The 13,940-nt window shown below is 36.4% G+C and overlaps 1 protein-coding gene across 12 annotated transcripts in view; it reads left to right on the plus strand.

The window, feature by feature from the left end:
• The window catches only part of nbeab (neurobeachin b), a 279,115-nt gene that overhangs the window by 250,158 nt on the left and 15,017 nt on the right, over positions 1-13,940 (plus strand). For all 12 annotated transcript variants that reach the window (XM_089121103.1, XM_089121108.1, XM_089121105.1 and 9 more), the window contains 2 exons: positions 666-818; positions 4,996-5,166. In XM_089121103.1, coding sequence (XP_088977229.1) covers positions 666-818; positions 4,996-5,166 — 324 coding nt within the window. The remainder of the gene's footprint in view (positions 1-665; positions 819-4,995; positions 5,167-13,940) is intronic.

Consider the following 13,940-nt stretch of genomic DNA (forward strand, 5'->3'; position numbering starts at 1 on the left):
CAGGGAAGCATGTAAAAAAAAAAATAAGCAAAAATTAATCATGTAGAACAATGTGACTGCATTCACTTCCACTTAAAGTTTTTATTTGTGCATTTTAACTTTTAGAAGAACAACGGTTGCAGTAATTGTATTCTCAAAAGATATATACTCATTTTAATGACGCATTTAACGAGTATAATCGTTTTTTAAAATCTGTGCTCGTTACATTAAGCATTACGTTTCCCACTATCTTTTCTATCAATGGTTACACTCCTCCAAAATCGTCAACAAAACCAAACCGGGTTCCTGTACCTCAACACACACCATCGGATCCATCCATCAGCTCACTTCAATCCTCGATAAAGTTTTCTGTCATATCTCGTGTTTCTTTTGTATATTCCCCCTCCCCCATCTCCGTGTGTTTGCTGCATTCCCACACTCTACGATTGTTTTTAAATGTACTCCGATGGTCCTTCACTGGTCTCCAGGGGTCGCTTTCCATGACCGCCTGAAACGTGGCCAACATTTTGAGTAATTAAACTACAAAACATGAAATGAATGCTTTGGTACTATTTGAACTCCCCTGTATCCCTATACAATATTAATACATCTGGAAATGTTTGGATTTGACTTGAGCTTCTTTTGCTTTTTCTCTTCCACCTGTCCTCTTCCTCTCCACCTCATAGGAGTTGATCCCAGAGTTCTACTACCTGCCAGAGATGTTTGTGAACAGTAATGGCTACTGTCTGGGTGACAGGGATGACGGTGTTCCTGTTTGTGATGTAGAACTACCAGCCTGGGCAAAGAAACCAGAGGACTTTGTCAGGATCAACAGGATGGTAAGTCAAACTCACTGCCTAACTACAACTTTCTTTGTCTGTAGACATCCTGTGTAAAATAAACATGGCTAATGTCTAGGCCAGAACAGAATCTGCACCTTGATTCTGTCATTTACAAAGTTTCCAGAAACTATAGAGGACCTCAGAGCCTAAGGCAGTCTTCCTACTTGTCCCATCCTAACCATTGCTCTCTGCTCTATGTGGCATTGGGTTTACTGGGAAATGTTTCAAGAATTGGAAATATTATTCCGTATTATCTTAACGGTTCTTTTTCCTCAACCATTCCATTGACACAAATTTAAGTAGGTTTGAGGAAGACACATTAGAATTTTTTGTAGTTTTGTTTTTTTACTAAAATAACCAACTTATGAGAATCCTTTCTTTAGGAAATTGCATAGTTTATTTGCAAATTTGGGTTCAGTTTTTAATTTTTTTAAAAAAGTTTTTGAAAAAAAAAAAAAAAAACAGTAAGAACAGTAATATTGTGAAATAATATTACAATTTAAAATAATTAATTTCTATTTTAAACGGTTATTTATTCCTGTAATGGCAAAGCTGCATTTTCAGCATCATTACTCCAGTCTTCAGTGACACATTAATCTGTAATTATTCTAATATGCTGATATTGTCATATTCTAATTGTACCACTTAAATTGTTTTCCATGATACAATTTTAAAAATATAGTAAATACAGACAGACAGACAGTGTGACAGACAGGCAGATAGAAAGACAGATAGATGATAGATAGACAGACAGATAGATAGATAGACAGATAGATAGATAGATAGATAGATAGATAGATAGATAGATAGATAGATAGATAGATAGATAGATAGATAGATAGATAGATAGATAGATAGACAGATAGATAGATAGATAGATAGACAGATAGACAGACAAGCAGACAGACAGAAAGAAAGACAGATAGATGACAGACAGACAGAAAGAAAGAAAGACAGACAGACAGACAGACAGAAAGAAAGAAAGAAAGAAAGAAAGAAAGAAAGAAAGAAAGAAAGACAGACGATAGATAAATAGACAGACAGATGATAGATAGACAGACAGATTAGATAGATTGAATACATTTGCTGTAGAAGAGTGGTCTCATGTAGGCCTACTGATGTCGTATTGCTCTGATGACGATATTACATCAACTGATGTAATGTCTGAACAGAATCTGCTATCTTAATTTTAATTTGTAATCCATTTCCTTCCATCTTTTCCCCTGAGATCACACTCATTCGTTCATATGATACAGCATCCTGGTCCTCTGCAGGCCTCTGCATCCTGCTTTCCCTCAATGAAGGTCGTAATGTAGTGCACTGCTCAATACTAATGTAATCTACCGCTGACCTGAATGATGTCGCGGAGGACAGGCCCGACCACTGTCCCTTATAATGTTACCCTAATGCCAGCCTCATCAATCATGATTTGGCTCACAGCAGACAGGACCTCATGGATATATATATGTGTGTGTGTGTGTGTGTGTCATGTCCACCAATCCCTCTAGACTGCAGTGGGGTCGAAATTGTGTACTGCCTTTTATAATGGGAACTGTATAGCCTATGCTGCAGGGTGTGTAATTTAATATTGTGTGTGTTTATTCATTTAAAGCTACTGATTGTGTATCAAAACTGCTGCCAAATCAAAGTATTAGAGGTGTGTTAATATGGGCCACAATGCCTGAGGAAAACGAACTACAGCAAACACACTTGACCTTTTCAGCTGCAGTGACAGTGCTGGGGTGTGTATGTGTGTGTGTATGTCTTGTGGAGGTGACCTTTCCTCCGGCCTCATTTTTTTTCCTGGTTTAACACATTCAACTATTTAGACACACACACTCACACATATACATGGACATATCCAAAGATCAAACCATACCTGTCTGTTAAAGCAAGGTTTTCTTAAAGAAAGGGCTTGAGGATGTCAAAACACCTCAGAATCTATTTGACACGACTACCTGACACGAGCCTTAAATGATGAAAAAGTGTGTTCACGTCTCACAGTTTGGTTCCTCTTTCTGGAAACTCAAAATTTTCCTTAACAGCATTCGTATAGTGCCTCAAAATCATTGATTTGGTGCGTCGTCGTAATTTAACGAAAGAAGCTGTAAGTATTGTGGATAAGACATCTCCACACTGGTTTAGACAGTTTTATAATACAAAAAAGGAAAAAAGGAAGTTTAGCAGAAAGTCCTGTGTGCTCTTTTCCATAACATTTCTGATTCCTCTTAACAATTCAGATTCAGTTTCATTAACAATTAATTTAGCACTTTTGAGGAATATTGACTTACACTGTACAAATGAATGTGCTTTATCTAATCAAAAAAATTGGGGCAACAATATTATTAATATTATTAGCAATATTATTAATTCAATTTAACAAATTAGAATTGAGTAATAATTATTACCATTTAAAATGAGTAAAACTTCCAAAAAAACAAACAAACAAACAAAAACAAAAAACGTAGATTTAAGTCGCCATTATGGTGATCGGTGTTTGTTTTAGGTTTCTCATTCAGTGATTCAGTGAAGAGTACTTAATTAATCTTTGACGTCTGTCTGTTATTCCGATTTTTTTTTTTTTTTTGGTGTAAACTTTACTCATTTTAAATGGTTAACTTTTAAGGAATAATTTGATTAATTATCCCTTAATTCCAATTTGTTCAATTTAATTAATAATATTGCTTGTAATCTGTTGCCACAGTTTTATTGATTAGATTTTAGATTTTTTTTTAGCAATTAATTTGTTTTAGCTTATTTCAATATTTATCCTGCCATATTTGCTGGGCATTCTGTAAAATATATTTTTGTTTTCCATAGTAGAAGGAAAATCAAACCATATGGTTTAGAACAATATGACATTATATATATATATATATATATATATATATATATATATATATATATCACACAAAAATGATTACGAACGTTTCAATAAATATTAATTTCATTTTGTTGATATTTTAATGTGATTCTTTGGTTTGTTGGAACGCCTAGTGTTTTTCACAGGATTTTAGGTTAGTTGAATAGCACATACATTTTTAAACAGGCTACGGCTCAGTTTTGCCCTTAGATCTTGTCCTTTCTTTTTCTTTCTCTGCTGCTCTCTTTCTCTCTGTCTCATTTAATCCCCTCTTTCCCTCCTTGTCTTTGTGCTCCCTTTCTCTCTCTGCCATTTCTTCCTCTCTTTCTTTCACTTAGTGTTCCCATCTTTGCATGTGTCACTTTCGATTGTAATGACATGCCCTGGGGGTAGCTCAGCCCCTGCGCTCCACGGCTTGCTCTGTTGGTAATAGCTGTTATTTCTGATGTGAGAGTGAGTGTGTAAAATCCAGCAGCGGGTCCCTGGGTGTGTTTGTGTGTGAGAGGAAGAGAAAAGTGTGTATTTGTGTGCCATTCTGTGTTATTTGTTCCATCTTTCTTTTTTTCCCTTTGTTATGTTTCAATGGGGCTTGATGTATATCTATAATAAAAAATGTGCATCTTTAAGCATTACCATTCCATCCCTATTGGAAAAGAATAATGCTTTATATTCATAACTAACCATTATTTGAAAAAAAAAAAAAAAAACATACCTACTACTGCATTCAAGAAATAACACTATTATTCTGCAAGGAAGCTTTAAAATGATCAAAAATTACAGTAAAGACATTTATTATGTATACGATTTCTATTTCAAAATATTTTTACCACCAAATTAGCATATCATAATGATTTCTGAAGAATCATGTGACACTGAAGACTGGACTAATGATGCTGAAAATTCAGCTTTGCAATTACAAAAAAAAAAAATAATAGTAATAATGATATTTAACAAAAATGACAGTTTTTGCTGGATTTTTGACCATTTAAATGCAGCCTTGTTGAGCATGAGATACTATATAGTTGATCTTGATGTTAAGTGTGTCCAAATACTAGAGCCACGGTATATTGCTGATTTAGATTGTTTGAGTTTCAAGAAGTGCATCTATCATATTTTATGGAAAGACAGCTGTTAGAATATTGAACACAAGTTTATTTATTTACACCTTTTATGTTGGTCTCAGGCTATTGCAGTCTTCTGAAGTAGCGTCGCCCCGAGAGTATGTTTGTCTAGTGCTTGTGTGTTTGTTTGTGTTCGTGTTGTGTATGTATGTGTACCTTTCACCTCTAATTGCCCCGCTCTCTTTGACAGGCTCTGGAAAGCGAGTTTGTGTCGTGTCAGCTGCACCAGTGGATTGACCTTATTTTTGGCTACAAACAACGTGGGCCCGAGGCGGCACGCGCCCTCAACGTCTTTCACCACCTGACCTACGAGGGCTCTGTCAACCTCGACAGCCTCGCCAGTGATCCCCCATTGTGCGAGGTAGGTCGCCGCCGCGGCGTTGCCATGACAACGGCAACAGGTTTCTGGGATCTGTGGCTAACATCTCTCTTTTTTTTTACTCCTTTTTATAATTGGACTGTGTCAGTGAATGTTAAAATCATAGTCGGAGTGTGTTGGAGTGTATAAGGCTGGGCAAGACTTAGCCTTTCCTGGCCACGGACTTGAGACGTGTCCTGCTGCTGCTGCTTCTGATTGCTTTTAGAAAGAAAAGAAAAATGATCAGCAGCTATGGGCACCTTTTCTCTGGAATAATAGCATTTTGGGCTAAACATATTTGGCAAATGATCCAGTGCGTATCTGTATTTATGCTCTGGAGAACGTTTCTATTTACAACGAGTTGAGCAATGACAATAACAGACATATATATGTTGAATTGATTTCTTGAACGCAGGCAGTGGCCAATCAGAGGTCAATCAGTGGCCAATCAGAGGTTAAGTTAGCACTGAACAAAAACTGGATGAGCAGATTTTGAGTTCGCAAGCAAATCCAAATCCAACATGTTAACATCCAATATGTCCAAAACAATTATGTTAATAAGATATTCATTGTGTGGTGGGCTTCAGTGATTATAACGGAACTTTGTGAAAATGTATTGAACTAAGTAGAGTGACAGACTTTTAGTGACTGCGCCAAATCCCACTTATGCTTGCTTTTGGTTTGTGTGCGAAGAGACATTAACAATAAATCGTTTATCGGGAGTGTTTATGTAAAGGAAATGTAATGTGTTTTCAAGGGGAAGCGCATCCTTAGCCTTACCCTGGAGGTGGTTCACCCTCTTCCTATGGGGTAAAATGCTTTATAAATGTCACCACTAGATTGACAGTGTGTATTATGTAGCTAGAAACATGGGCTGTTTTTTAATTGATATATTTGCAGATTAACCATCTTTTTTAAGGTCTCTGGGTGCAATGGGTTTAAAAATGATCGCAATATCAACATTCGTCAACCGCAGTTCAAGCATGAATGAGCCCAGTGTCAGTTGAGACTGTCAGTATGTGTCATTCAGATCTTGCCATGCAAATATGGGAAATCCTCTGGGAAAGAGAAACTCAAACTGCTTACTCACATGCGTTGCATCTTTTACTCTAAATGAGTGGTAACCAAAACACTTTACGTACATATAAATACTTTAAGTACAGACGATAATAAACCTGTGCCAACATCAGACAAAATTATAATGAAAATTAAATTTTTGCTTATGAAAAAGTCACCACCACATGCCTGGATGTTGTGGATGGTTGCCGATGTGTTGCTATATGGTTGCTAAAGTGTTCTTGGTGGTTGGCATTGTTAGGGTGTTTTCTGTGGGGTTGCTTACAGATGAAAAACTATGCTGTTCTAGTCTCTCCATCAATTTTCTGCCTGTTTTATCATCCACTATGCAAATATTTTAGAAAATCTGACCATACACTCACCATATAGAAGAAAAGGTTCTATATAGAATCTTAAAAAGGTTATATCAGCGCTACGTATTTGGAACCCCTAAAAAGTTCTATACAGAACCCTTTAGGGTTCTTTGTAACCAGGAAAAAGGTTCTATATGGAACCTTTTGGGTTCATTCATTATCATTGTTTTGTCCTTTCCGGATTAAATATTTTATATTAGTGACAAACATCAAGACCCTAAAATGTATTTATGAATGCATGTGAATCATCACAAAATTCAAGATATAGGGGTTAGAAAATGTATATTTATATCATTTTATGTAGTTAATCAATATCACACGAAGAGTGCCATTTCAGTTTTTCTCCTCCAAAAATCAGCATGATTAATGTGACATTAAGTTACTACAGTTTAATAAACAAAAATTGAATTACAACTACAAAATGTTGGAGAAAAATGTCATATATGAGTGAATAATAGCCTATAAAGAACCTTTGTGCCAAAAAAGTTATTTCTTGTCATTATATAATCTTTTTTTAGCATAAAATGTTCTTTGGAGTTGAGTAAAGAACCCATGCTCCATATATATAGAACCCTAATGAACAGAACCACTCTTTTCCACATCTATGATTTTAATGATATGTTATGCTCATATCATAGAAGGTGCACAAACCAGTATTATTTTAGCATAATTTATATGCTATTATAGTATTCATTACAATTCTGAATTAGCTTTTTCAGATTTTAAAATTTAAGTCTAAGTTTTAGCAAATCTGTTATTTGCTTTTGTCTTTTTTTTGTCATTAGTTTTATTTAAATATTTGTATTTACTTATTTCTAAATGTCAACTATTCGCATATGTCTATTAAACCTATGACATTCAAACCTGTGTTTGCGCTGCCGCTGACCCCGAGAAAGCAGTTACAATGAAACAGCTAAACAGCTATCTTGAAGCGATCAAAATAGAGCAAATCAACTTGGCTCTTTAAATAATGATCGTATCGATTACATTTTTACGACACCATGTGGCGACTTGAATCATTCATTCAAGACATTCCTTCAAAAACGCTTATTCATCCAGTTAAGAAACAAGTTTAGTATTTATGAATGAGTCATTGAATCATTCATTTAGTGTTTTAGATTATTCAAAGTAATTAACATTTTGTCAGAAGTATAGTGATCTCTGTTTAAACAAAACAAAATATGATTCTTAATTTATCCAGAATCATGCAGCTCTACTTTATTTGAATTATCAAGAGCATGTTTTAATAGTTCTAGTTTTAAGGATTTAGTTGATTCATTCTTTGAAATGAATGCAAATATATTTATTTTCCGGTTATCGACTACAATTGAATTCATCAAGCAATTAGCATGTAAATCAATGTTATTGATTTTCCACACAATAGTGTTTATTGACTGGTGTAAGTTTGGAAGAAGACTTAATTGTGTTTGTGGATATGATTCCTTCAACAGCAGCAGCTGGTAGGCAGCGTGTTTGTAGCAGTGCGTACCCCATACCTCCCTCCCTTGCTCCTCTTTTTCTCTCTCTCATTCCCTATATCTCTCCTGCTCCCTGTGATACTCACCATCTGCTGTCTGCAAAACAAGTCATTTATATACTGTCACTTCCAGGACTGCCTTTATTTGTCAAGTGACCACTATGCAAATCACTCACGGAACAGGGGGGCTAATTATCAAACAATATGGATAAAGCTTTGCTTTTCATCATTCAGCTCTACATCCCAGACAATAGCAATTATGTTTCTTTCATGTGGCCGCGTTCTTCACAAGCAGTCCAGCACTCTGAGAGCAATGGTAGCTGACAGCGAGGTTTGTTAGCCTCGGAAGAGCCAGAAAACTGGCTTTTATTTGTCACTTCTGGAGTTTGAGAAGCCTTCATGTTCATAAAGTCCATATTGCTTTTTATGTCATCCATGCGCCTATCAAAAGGCATTCAGACACTTAAATGCTGAGGAAAGCCGACCTCAACTTGACTTCTTAAATGCATGAAGGAATTCGTTTATTTTTGCTCTATTTTTCCAATGCCCCTTGAACATATTAACCTCATGGACAAAATATATTGACCTCATGTACGCTAAATTCACTAGCGTTTCTGAGGTCTCTCGGTCTCCACCTGAGATGTGAGAGAGAGGGAAGACGGCTCATGGTATCTCGCTCAGAAATGTGACCGTCACCTTCAGGCTATTGATTCATTCCCCACTGACAGGTGCATCCACAGCTCTGACATTAAGCACTGCAATTACGGCCTTAAAATGTCAAACTCTGGAGTTAAGGGTCATAACTCGTTCCAGAGTCAAATCAAAATGGCAGCGGTTGATGATGGAGTCACAGGGCTCGAGTTTGCGGGGTTGTGTCACTGGAAAAACAGCATTTACGGATGAAGAGCATGCCAGCAATCTTTTGATACAGATTTTTATTGCATGTAAACACAATACACAATCTGAGAGCGCTGCTTGTGAATTATCCATCACTAATAAGCATCAAATTATACGTTCACAAATGAGTAGAATATGTCAAAGGAGTGTCTCTGTAAGAAAAAGTCCATTTGATCCTTTCACAGTCTTCTGTGTTTGACAAATTGGATATAAACACCCTACTTTTTAGTCTACATTGATTTATTTTTTTTTTTTTAATTGGATGCAAATGATGCATTCAGATGTCCAAACTTTTTTAAGCAAATGATCTGGCAACATGGTTGAATACATTTGTGGTGAAAGCTTGAATGACATATTAGCATTGGTGTAAACGGCACTTTATTCCATATACACGAATATATAAAAGGCCTGTCTTTGCCATTTACCTATTTTTTTTACCCTTTACGTGCCATTACTAAACTCACACCTAAAATGTACTGTATATATTTATGTTTCTCTGAGAACCTAGTCATCAGATTTTGACATACCTGTACATCTAACCTGACACAAAGATGAATCTGTGGTTGACATGCCACAGGTGATGGATGTTTTATGTCTATCTAAGCATGACGGCTTAAAGCTCAGTGGGAGACAATCACCGCACAGCTTATGCAAGAGGTGTTTCTTATCTGCCGTAAAGAGCAGGGGTTTAAGGTGGATTATCGTAATGAACTGTCAGTTATGAGTTACTGATTTCTGTTTGTGATAAAGTGTATTTTTTTCTCCAGAGCTGAGAATCAACCGGTTGACATTGTGGGTCAGTTGACAACATTAAGATGTTTTAAAGGACATGTCTCTCACATATTCTTACCTGGAGCTTTGGCTAGACATAATGTGTCAGAATTGGATGTATAACAAGGTACAGTTGCTATAAATGCAGGATGTTAAAGTATACTGAGTAGGGTTGCACTGAGTAGAGCCGTTCGTAAGTTCTTACTTCAATTGGAATGTAAAGTCCACACTAGAGGCTTAGTAACTACCAGCCAGTTTGTAACTTACTCTATTCGGTTGCACCATTTGTACTTAAAAGGTTGGTAAAGTATATTTTCCCTTTTTTTCTAACTTTAGTTGATGTGTAATGTTGCCGTTTGAGCATAAACAACAGTGTCAAAGTTACAACGCTCAAAGTTCAAAGCAAAGAAAGATATTTGCTTTTATAGAAAAGAACTACAACACGACATTCCTCCCGGGTTAGTGACATCACCAACCAAAAAATGTACACAAACCCCGCCGCTGGGAACACACAGTCCATGTTGGGAAGAGGAAACGTTGTTGTATAAGAGTACATTTGTGAGTCAGCTCAAACTTTAGCATCCATCTTTTCACATGCAATAGAAAGTCACTCTGTGTGCATCTCACAACAGTACTTATACGAGCGATTTATAGATTATCCTGATCGAATATGCTAATTGAAGATAGTTAACTTCACATCAGCAACATAAATTCATCAACTAACCATTCAGAGACGTCCTGTTGTATTCTACATGTTGTCACTTCTTCTTCAGTCTCTCCATCTTTGACTGACTCCGTTTTAACATTAAAGGGAGAACAGTTTCTGACATTTTAGTGTGTTTGCATTGGTAGCAGCTGCTAACTCACATGAGCTCTTTAAACCCCGCCCTCTGCAGCAGCTCATTTGCATTTAAAGGGCCAGGCACAAAACGGTGCGTTTTTGCAAACCTAAAAAAACTTTAACATGCTATATTAAAAAAATCTGTGGGGTATTTTGTGCTAAAACTTTACACACACACACACACACATTGGGGACATCAGAAATTTATTTCACATCTTGTGAAAATGGCATTTTGCCACCCCTTTAAGGCAGAACCTAGATCGTAGGTCTAAAGTAATGCATAGTCGCATAATATGACTTTTATCCTCAATTATCCTGTTTATCCTCAGTTTTTCCTTGATTTTAACTGCTTTCTTGCGTAACAAAGGATAAATCATTAAGGTTCAGTAGATTTTTTTTTTTTTTTACAAAGATTTCTATTTCAAATAAATACTTTTCTTCTTTTGAATTTTTATATTCGTAAAAAAAATCACAGAAATATAAAGAAGCAGAACATCAGCAGAGCACCAAATCAGCATATTAGAAGGATCATGTGACACTGAAGACTGGCGTAATGATGCTGAAAATTCAGCTTTGACATCACAGGAAAAAAATACAAATGAAAATATAATAAATTAGGAAACAGTTATTTTAAATTGTAAAAATATTTCACAATATTACTGTTATTTTGAATCAAATAAATGCAGCATTGGTGAGCATAATAGACTTCTTTTTAATCAAAAACGTTATGTTGTATGTATTTTTGATATAAGTATATTGACCATTTATAATAATATTTCTAGACTTCTAGAATGAATTTTTCCTCTCGTTCTTTCCTTTACTGTTGTATGGCAGAAATATAGTTGATACTTTCCACATGGCTGCCTGTTTCTCTCAGATCTTCAGATCAAATTACATTATTTGAGCAGACATTTTGACCCCAGTTCCTGAGTCTAACCTAAAATAGCTATAATGTGAGCGCATTATTATTTGACAGACAGCATCGTAACAGCACAGACTGATGTTTAATTGTTACCAAATGTGATTGCTGTTAGTCGTGAGAGGTCTGCTTGTGTTAAATTTTGCCAAACAGGGTCAGTTTTAGATAAGATCATTTAAGTTTGCTGATCTTTTGTTCCTATTTGAAGTATTTCAGTGAGAACTAGTGTACTCTGATGCTCTCATTTCAGTTGCACTAATGGTTATAATTCTGTGGGTTTGTTTCATGCTGCCAAGCGCTTTGAAGTCGACGTGAAACATCATTTGCACACCATTTTGATTCTGTAAGTGAAATGGTGTGTTTGGAGAGAATTTAGACTGTGTTAAGAAAGTGAACAGAGCCAATTTAGATTTTGTGTTGACTTTGAGGTGTAACTCTTAAAGTGAAAGGCATATGACATCCCACGTTTCTCCAAATTGCAAGTAGTGAGTTTAGAATTCAGATTGGTTCCGATTTTAAGCATGTAGGTCATGTGACATGTGTAACATGCTGATCCGGTCGGCGTGGGGACGTTTGATCTGACATGAGAATCCAGGCTTCAGAGCACTGAGGGAGAGCTGTTCTGTTAGACTGTGGGAGGCGCTCCACGCGGGAAGGAAAGATTGATGGGATCAGAGCCTCAGAACAGCCGAGGGGAGCTTGTAGGTGTCTGTCAATGCTTGCGTGCACAGTGGCACACTCCTGGGCTTCACACACACATACACAAACAACCACAAACATACACTCTATCAATAACCAACACACTCACAGCGACAGGCGTCTGTCAGCGTTACATAACATGAGGGATGTGTGACTGTGAGGACTGAAAAATGAGTGGATTTCTGTGCTTTCTTCAATTGTTTTGACCCTTCATCTGAGTTGGGGCTCAAAACTGGCAAAATGAAACCTAAATCTTGGTGTAATGGTAACACTATAAGTAAACTTTAAACATAGTGACTAGGCAACAACGTGGTTAAAATGGTTATAGATGGACTGCCCAAAGGTAAGGGGTCAGTAAGACTTTTTAAATATTTTTGACAGAAGTCTCCTTTTCTCACCAAGGCTGCATTTGATCAAAAATACAGTAAAACGACAATATTTGGGGGAAAAAATACTGTTTTCTATTTTAACGTATTTTAAAATGTATTTTTTTCCCTTTCTTCAGTAACATGATCCAGTGTCACATGATCATTCTTATATGATTATTAGCTGATCAAGAACATGTCTTATTATTATCAGTGTTGACTGCTTAATATTTTCGCGAACTTTTTACTTTACTAACTTTTTTTCAGAATTCCTTCTTGAGTAGAAAGTTCAAATGAACATTTATTTGAAATATAATTGTTCGTGACATTATTATTTCGATCAATTTAATGCATCCTTGAACGGTAGTGTATTTCATGCCAATTGCCCAATTATGAATTAAGAGTTTTGTGTGAAATTAGTCAACTATAATACTTTTGACATGACTTGAACAGCATTAAAATCGGAGAAATTTCAAATTCAGAATTTCAAATTTCAATTTCAATTTTTTTTCATGAATTGTAAATTAACATTCACTGATTTGTCAGTGAAAAGAGGTTATTGTACAATAACTGCATTTGTCTAAAGGATTTTACTTATTTCTCTATAGTATTTGACTGTATAACTTCTGCTCTCACTTTTGTACAACTTTAGCTTAGTCTTGAAACTTGATATTTGATGTTGTGGAATTATGATGTTGTTTCGGCTGATGTTCTTCGTTTGTAAGTTGCCTTGTATAAAATGTCTGCTAAATGACTAAATATAAAGGACATCATAATGATTTATATGTGTGCATTAGACTCTAGAGTATGCTAGAGAATAATTATCATAACAGTATTATCCTTTTTTGTGGTGTCTTTATGATCTTTAATGTCCCATCAATATTATTATTAATAATGCTGTTCCTATTTTATATAATAGTGTGTGTGTGTGTGTGCGTACTCTTTCTGCCCTTTGTCTCCGGCACAATAACATCTGAGAGGGCGGGTTCTGCCGCAGTCCAGGCTGTGCGTCAGTCCACGTTAACGTCTGCTCACGAAGGGTGGGTGAGGGGGTGTACGTGGACCGTGCTCCTGGAAATGGGAACGGTTAACTGAAGCATGTTAATAAGGAAAGGCTTGTCTCTTCCATACTAACACTTGGATGACTCTGCAGGCTTTGAAGGGGGCAGGGGTGGGGGTAGTTTTGGGTTTTGGAACTGACCCACTCATAGTCACCAACTAACCCACCCCACCCTCTACAACCCCCCCTCCAAGGCAAGGCTGGATTTGCTTGCATTGTCAAGTAACGCATTGACCCATCACTTTGATGCGTATCGATACTGACAGCCTGCTCTCTCTCTCTCCCTCTCTCCGTCTCTCCATCTTTTCCTCTGTATCT

This window comes from Pimephales promelas, chromosome 16, assembly GCF_988280905.1.
Source record: "Pimephales promelas chromosome 16, fPimPro1.hap1.1, whole genome shotgun sequence".
NCBI lineage: Eukaryota > Metazoa > Chordata > Actinopteri > Cypriniformes > Leuciscidae > Pimephales > Pimephales promelas.